This window comes from Ictalurus furcatus, chromosome 29 (assembly GCF_023375685.1).
Source record: "Ictalurus furcatus strain D&B chromosome 29, Billie_1.0, whole genome shotgun sequence".
Classification (NCBI taxonomy): Eukaryota; Metazoa; Chordata; class Actinopteri; order Siluriformes; family Ictaluridae; genus Ictalurus; species Ictalurus furcatus.
Genome location: NC_071283.1, coordinates 12,244,585 through 12,253,098, shown reverse-complemented (window position 1 = coordinate 12,253,098; position 8,514 = coordinate 12,244,585). Strand labels below are relative to the sequence as shown.

General features: G+C 41.6%; 1 protein-coding gene across 8 annotated transcripts in view; it reads right to left on the bottom strand.

The window, feature by feature from the left end:
• LOC128604465 (receptor-type tyrosine-protein phosphatase delta) overlaps positions 1–8,514 on the bottom strand; it is a 424,718-nt gene that overhangs the window by 15,364 nt on the left and 400,840 nt on the right. For all 8 annotated transcript variants that reach the window (XM_053619599.1, XM_053619606.1, XM_053619605.1 and 5 more), the window contains 2 exons: positions 7,728–7,851; positions 1,372–1,547 (listed from right to left, as the gene is read on the bottom strand). In XM_053619599.1, coding sequence (XP_053475574.1) covers positions 1,372–1,547; positions 7,728–7,851 — 300 coding nt within the window. The remainder of the gene's footprint in view (positions 1–1,371; positions 1,548–7,727; positions 7,852–8,514) is intronic.

Here is an 8,514-nt window from a genome sequence, read left to right as displayed (position 1 = left end):
GCGACAATCACGTATTATAAGCTACGCTACGTACGAACCTCTGAATATAAACCCACGGCTCGCCTGAAAGATTTATCCCGTGCGCACGGTTTAAATCCACCAAATCCACTCAGCAACCTCAAGACACCTCCGAGTTTAATGAATTAAATTTACGTTACAGAAACAACGTTCAGGCCGCACGCACTTTGGAATACCTCGCGGTTTAGTTCTTCGGTACGAACAGCGGTCAGCTAACGCTACGTCGCTAGCCAAATCCACTTCACGAAAACACAAGATATACCTCAGAGTTTGAAAAAGGGTTCAGCCCAAATTATGCTCCAATCCGGCAGGATTACCTCAGAATCCCGTTAAAACAATGTTTAAGTTACAGATTTGGTGTAAAAGTAATCGTGGACCGAGGATAAATCTTTCCGACGCCGCCGTTTTGCACAGGAAGATGATCTGAAAGGAAACGCTGAACAAAAGGACACGACTGACATCAGGCCGTTCGTCCCGTTTTCTGCTGACTCCTTATTTCGCGAACGGAGCTGAAATTGGCCGAGGCGCTAAAGCAGACAGTGCTTTTTTTCTTAGCCTGACAGACGCTATAATTACCGACCTAACTGCATTTTTTCCTCAATCACATTACGGCCTAGGCTTTATTATGATTACACACTGTTGTATCCCAGCAAGTGCCCAATAAAACATTGTTCCATTACAGTACGGTCGCTGCCTCGTCAAAATGAGAGACACAGACGCTCGGTGTCTTGGAGTGGTGAGTACATGCCTCATGCTAACGGTCCTGCGCTAATAAAAGAAAAGGTGCTCGACGATTATAGAGGAGACCTTTCTTTAGGGAACCGCTGCGTAGTCGTGATATGCGTTCGGAAAGACGACAAACCCTTCGAACTTGTGGCTGTTTAACGTTGAGACGATATTGTTGCTATACAAATGAGCAACGTATATTTAGCGTTTACTTTAAGACTGAAGATGGAGGTTTAGCAAAGCTAGCAATCATTTAGATGGAAATTTAGATCAAGATTTTCCTCAGATATGTAGGTAAAGCACAGCAAAGCTGAGCATCTTAAAAGTTTTGCTAAGTTTGAGAGCGGCGCACACGACAGCGCTAAACTAGCGTGCTTGCGCCGGTGGAGAAGCACGAGCTAGCAAGCTGCCAAATTCTAGTACCATAACAATGCAAATCAAAAGTTCAGAACCAAAACGGTGGGCAGACGTGTCAGAAGAAGAAGAAGAAGAAGAAGACAGAGTGATAGAAAAGAAAAATGAAGAGTTCTGACTAAAAAAAATTAAATAAATAAATAAACGCTTTTGAAAAGACCTTTCAGACTCCCTGTGAACTGCTTATCGAATTTCCACGTTAGCCTGACGTACCCTTGAGCGTTCCTCCAGCTTGGTCATCATGACGATGTTAGCGCTGCGCTGCTCCCAGATCATCCTCCAGAAATCGCCGAAGGTCTCGGGCAGTGAGCCCTGAGTGGCGATGTACGCGTTCTGCTTCCTGTAACCGTCGATGTAGTTGGCGTTGATGTAGTCGCTCCCTGGAATGCCTGTGCGGGAAAAGATCGGGTTAACCGGCTGGCTAAGTTGAGCGGGATTAGCGCCGGAATTGAATTCCGAGTCAGGTTTACATTTCCATGCAGATTGTTCAGGGCACACAGTCAGTGCTCCTTCTGGATTCTGTTAATCTGCTGATTGGTGGCTTTTAAATGGCAAGCGGCGACTGAATGAGTGAGCGGTAATTGAATGACAATTGTGATAAATGAATCGAGCGTGTGAGTGTGTGTGTGAAATTTCGGCTTGGAATTGGTTAAAAGAAGACATTCCATCATTTTTTATATCCATCATTAATAGTTACAGTTGTCGTAAACAATTCATTCCCTCATCAACCCCCCCCCCCCCCTCTCTCTCTCTCTCTCTCTCTCTCTCTCTCTCGCTCTTAAAACGACCAAGGCCAAAATTCACAGATAGACGATAAATGCATCTTTACTTCTCGACGTTACAAAGCGCTGACACTGGAGACTCCTTCCAAAAACACGACACGTACACGTCCTTACAGAAAACTGCACCATACGGACCATTTTTTCAAAACGGAGCGTCCGTCGTACGTTGCGATGCCGCGAGATGCGAGTCCGCTAAGTCGATGAAATACGTCGGAGGGTATTTATTTGCGTTCGTGGGTCGTGAGTGAGGGAGTAAGTGAAGAAATGAGCGAGTGAGTGATCGCACGAGCGAGTGATGGCGACGTTAAGCTCTTCGGTCCGGGTTCCTGGCGGCCGTCAGGGCGAATCTGCGTGCAGATGGACGGCTTCCTGCTGCGACGCCTGTACCGCTTCACGCTAATGCAGAGTGAGCGTTTAACGCCGAGCGCGAGGTTTTTTTGGCTGAGCTTCAGGCTGCACGCTTTTTATAAACCCACCCAGAGTGGCAGGGCAGCTAAAACCGTGCCAAACTCGCATAATCCATCTCCCTGGCTTTTCCTCTGGCTGCACGTTAGCCCGGGTTCCTGTGACACACCGCCGCAGTCAGGGTTATCTGTGTGGACGTCTCACGATCGAACTGTTCAGAGTGAAAGCGTATTTTTTTTTTTTTTTTTTAAAAAAAAGGTGCTCAAATATTGTTCACACACTTCTTCGTTAAATATTTACTAAGCAAATGGAAATAAGTGACGGAAAGGGAAAGGAGGAGAGCGAATGTTTTTTTTTCCCCCCCTTCCACCTCTCGCTTGATCTCTCTAAATGAAAGCCGTGTGGTCTTTTCCACAAGGTTGACAGCTAGTCAATGCTGAAGGACTGGAGGCCCAGAGCTTCGTGAAACACATGCTGCAGCGAGATAAAGCTCATCTGTCTGCGGCGTTTCGCTTCCAAGACTCCCCCGCTCTCTCTTTCTGCCTCCCTCCCTCACTCTCTCTCTCTCTCTCTCTCTCAGGTAAATTATTCAGCCGAATAAAAAAAAAAACAAAAAAAAACCCCAGGATATAAACACTTTCTGAGCTTTCTCTCCAGCCATGCTACTCGTTTTATTCTAATCCTCCTCTCTTCATTTGGAGCTGCCTGCTCAGGATTACGGACAATGGATAAAGACAATTAAGCTCGCTTTTCTCTTGCTTTCTCTTTTCAAACTGCAATGAAACATTGCCACACACACACATAAAAAAAAAAAAAACCCAATAGGACGTCTAGAGAACTCAGCAGTGGGAAGGTATGAAGGGCAACACTAAACTGCCTGGCACGTCTGTCAGGATTTGCTTTAAAAAAAAAGAATAAAAAATTATAATCATATAATAAGTGTATTACAAAGTCTGAGCCAAACTTAAGCTTTTATAATAAATATATTATATTCCTGCAATAGTTGAGGAAATTAAATACATACTCCACCTCTTGAATATATTAAACCCCCGTGGAACCTTATCTTGATTACGCTCGAGTCTGCGAATCACTGATGACTGATTTCTAACGTTATGCTTTCTAGGTCGCAGAACATTTGCTTTTTTTTTTTTTTTTCCATTACGGATATAATTTAATAATAAAATATCATTTAGTAGAAAACCACACGCGGGCGACTGTACGCGTTTTCCTCGCGTGTATCGCTGGTTTGAATTCTCTGCAAACTCTCGGGATAAATGAATGATTCGGTCAGAACAGAACGGCAACCTTGAAAGTATTAGTTGTGCTTGTTTGCCGCGGATAGCGTCATCATAACGTCTATCTCTGTAATCATAGACAGAGAGAGAGAGAGAAAAAAAAAAACAAAAAAAAAACGTTGGTTTCAGTGCATACAGTCCTGCTTGAAAGTTTGTGAACCCTTTAGAATTTTCGAAATTTCGGCATAAATATGACCGAAACCATCATCGGATTTTAGAATATTATTCGGAAATAATATTATACTCGGTCGTTTATTGAATAATTAGGAAAATGAGCCAATGTTACAGATCCTGTGAGAGGCATAAGTATGTGAACCTCTAGGATTAGCAGTCAATTTGAAGGCGAAATTAAGAGTCGGGTGTTTCGTAAAGGGTTCACAAACTTTCAAGCACCACTGTACACACACACACACACACACGCATTCACAACCTCAACCTCACACACTGTTAACACCTCGAGAGACTTTATTTGTTTAACAGGTTAAATGAATTTTTTTTTTTAAAGCTGGGATGTGCCATATATAGAGCTTAAATAGAGCTTGATCTGCTTTAATAAAAAAAAAAAAAATTTAAAAAGATGATGATTCACTACTGCAAATCCTTATTAATCCTGACTTCAGTAGAAACTTCTATTAACCCTTTGATTATATTCTGATTAAAAGCTCTCACCTTAGTGTTTGGTATCTTTTTGCGAAGATCACCATATATATTATATATATATATAAATATATATAGACTACGTGTTGATTATACAGTGTATTCCAGACGTGAGTCGAGGTTCCTATTTATTCAGGAGATATTACTGGCAACATTTTATGCATTTAAGATATTGGATGTTTTATTAGACTTCGTCTGAGAGCAGCTGAGAAAACAAACCAACCTCTGTTTGTTGTTTCTCTGGCGCTGAGGAATTTTTGGTTGATCAAATCTTAGCAAGTTTTTAATTAAACCAGCAGCTTCAGAGAGCTCGATACGGTTGTCTTATTTATCGGGTAGCAAAAATGCAGCGTATATCGCTCGCGTTTTATTATTATTATTATTATTATTATTGTTCTATTTTTGTTGAAAAGATAGACAAGTAGGTTGAGCGCGGGTTTCTATTGTTCGAATAGTTCAGTAAAATCTGGAATCCACATAATTATGAAAGAAGGAAATTGGTGAATGCGGATTATTATGATCGTTATATTATAATGATTATTAACAGTCCTAATACTTCTGGAATGCACCATGCACTCACCGGACAAAGTGGATTGTTTTCTAGGAACAGCACTTCCTGTAATGCTTTATTCCTCTTATAACAAGACGTGTTATTGATTACAATTCTTTATCAACGGAAAAAAAGAATGATCCCTCAAATCTGAGGATAGCTTTATCCATTTATAGTTACTTTTAACATTGTTTTTCTTTAGTTCAGACAAGTTAAGACAAAATAAATAAATAAATAAATAAATCAGCTTGTCATAAAACCATAAAAACCATCTGTCTTTAAGCCCCTCCCATCTGACTTCCAGCTTTACATCTGACTGTTACAAAGTGCTGACTCTGGAGACTCCTAGAAAAAATACTAAATATACTAGAGATGGCGTTGATCCGATACCGATAACCAGTATAGTTATTGGATCCCTTAACAAATGGCGAAGGTTGGAATTAGACTGGGAAAGGTCTGGAGATGTTTACATATAAGTAAGGAATAATTGATGACGGGACGTTAAATGATTAGGAAATAATGCACACCGTGAGGTGGTAATGCAGTGATATGGAACCGTAACGCGGTCCACACCTGACTGGAAATACTTTAGCTGTGCATTCACTGAAAAACAACTGCACGCCGCAGAACATCTGTCAGCCAATCAGAATCGAGAACTCAACAGCGACGTCGTATAACGAGATATAAAGGTTTTTTTTTTGTTTCCTTTTGTTGTTATATTCACACTTGATATTTGATCATATTTACAGTGTGATTTTGGTGTGAAAGAGTTTAAATGCTAAGTGTTTCAGTAAAAAAAAAAATTATTTTTAAAGCTTAGTAGTTTTTAAAGAAAACATTATCGGGATCAGACGAGACTCGGTATCAGTGTAGAAAAAGAAAACGTGGTATCATGCCATCTCTAATATACGGCTCCTCCCGGGAAAAAAAAACAAAACGTCAGCATATCAACCATTTTTAATCCAGTATTGTGGAGCGTCCATGGTCCAAATCCTGTAAAAGTTGTTACTATAGAAACGACGTATATATATATTTTTTTAAACTACTGTCAGAGCTGCTGTTAGAGAATATTAATCGGCGCCTTCTTAGCAGGAATGTATTCGCGACGTGGTTTAAGATATATAATGCCAATAAAAGTGTCAAATAAAAAGTTCCTGGGAGTTCCTCTCAGTTCCTAGGAGTCCTGTTCTACTCTACAACAAACATTGTGTTATTTTGATAGAACTCTGTTAGATTTATACCTGCGTATTAGAAATCGGCGAGATCAGTAATAACATTCTTCAGCAGAGGAAGATTCTTCTGCAGCCAGCTGGCCTGTAAATATGAAAAGAATTGGCCGACTTCACATCCACCGACCTTTACAGAGTCCAGCAGTTCGGAGATTTAAGGATTTTCTCTCTCTTTCTGTCTCACATATGGACCGTTTTTTGGGATGTGACTGGCAGGTATACACTCAATCATATATGTTTCCTTGGAATGGCAGTAGTGTTAGTATATTGTGAATATGACTCTTGGGATGAGCACAGGACAGGTGTTATGATTACAGCAGCAGATCTACAGTATCTTGGTGAGCTTATGAGGGACGTTATCCTAGCCAAAAAAAGAAAAAAGCGTGAAAAGATGGATGATCCTTGTATAGTCTGCGTAAGTGTTAGCTCAATTAAGAGATTGCGCAATATCTGCACGGAAGACGCAGACGATAAGACGGGACACCAGCTCCAAGATCGAGAATGTCCTGGTCGATATACAGACACGGCTAATCTAAAGTGCATGTCGAGCCCAAAGGAAATCTGCTAGCTGGCTCAAAAAAAAAGCGAACGAGTATTGATGTCAGGTCTGATCAGTTTAACTATACACCATTAAGGCAGAGAGATGGCGCATGAGAAAGAAAGCAAAGGACACGCATTACGTTCTGCACCCAATCTGTTCCTCAACGTCCCTAAACCACTGTTTTGTTCTACTCCGTCTCCTGCCACACCTGGCCCAGGTAATCAGAACTCCACAGTCCGTGATTACAGCCTCAGATGGCGCTGAACGCTGGAACAGGACAAAGATGGAGCCTGGCAGGGGGTCCTCGAGGGCGAGCTGAAAAACTTCAGAAAGGTTCCTACGGCGCTGCCATTTGAAAATTTCCTGATTGCAACACGGATTTCTTTTCCTACTGTGTTTATTTTGTTCTGCGCTCTGCGTACTGAATCACAGGCAGCTCGAAGCCAGTCGACGTCAGCCAGAAGCTCTGGCTAACTCTCGCGTGTACAAGTTCTCGAATCAAAGCAAACAAAGATCGGCGAGGGCTCACAACTCCAGATGTTAGCGTGCAATGCATCAGTTCCACAAATATGTGTGTATCCCATCAGAGGGAAATCAATTCGGAGGGCTTAGTGAAGAGAAACAGAGGGCTGCGCTGGATTGTGGGATGCCATGAAGAGGAAAGCTGCTATGTGGGTGATCAGACGTCCATGTAGATATAATACAGTCAGTGTCATGCTACATAAAGGAGGAATAGAGAGCTATTTAGACCTTAAGTCTGTTTCACTGTTAAGATTCCAACAAACCTCCTTGGTGTACTATTGCTTCAACACGGCACTTTAATATATCCAGTGATGTATGTTGCATGATTGTATAACTGGGAAAAAAAACCCAACAACAAAACTTTTCCCCTGCAACCATAACATTTTTTGAGCTCCGTGTACCAATGTATGTAAAAATGACATCAATCAAACATGTCCATCAGTCAGCATCCTGAAGACAGACCATCATCATTAGGACATTTATATAAACTGACATTAATATCGCAGTGTACAGTCATTGCAAACGTATTATTAATATCCGTCAACTAATACATGCTAGAAACTTAAAAGGCACCGGGGCCAGACGTACCATCGATGGAGGAGAGCAGCACTCTTGAGTGGTCGTAGGCGATGACATTGGCATAGCGGTTCTTGGCTTTGTTGACCTCCAGGTTCGAGTGCTCCCATGTAAACTGCTGGCCTGGATCTACAGACTGTAATGGAGACACAAATAATAAATCAATTCTACTCTTCTGCTCGAGTGCTGTAACTGTGTAAGACGTTTTCCCACACGTAGTTGGTAGATCTCCAACCTTTGAGTCCAGGAGGGCATAACTATCCTGCTTAATGATTGGAAATGTCATTTATGGGGCAGTGGCGTCTCAATGCTTAAGGCTCTGGGATTGTGATCAGAAGATGGAGGGGTTCAAGTCCCAGCATCACCAAGCTGCCACCATTGGGCTCTTGAACAAGGCCCTTAACCCCCTCTGCTCCAGGGGCGCCATATCATGGCTGACCCTGCGCTCTAACCACTACTAGCCAACCCCTAACAAGCTGGGATATTTCAAGAAAAGATTGTCACTGTGCTGTAAATTCACCATCTTCTTTTTCTTAATTTTTCCATAAGTTCAAAGCAACAAGTCATCCACCATTTGCTTTAATTAAAAATGCTAATATCTACATATCATTTCTAAAGCTTACTAGTTAAACACAAGTTAAATAATGTACTAACGACTCTGAAAAGCACATTACAGCCTTCTTTCCCTGGAAGATGTCCAACGATAGACAAGTTTCTGAAGGCTGTTATGAGAGAGAGAGAGAGAGAAAGAAAATTGGGTATAAAACGTTTTGAAAATCTCGTGAAACACATTTAAAAC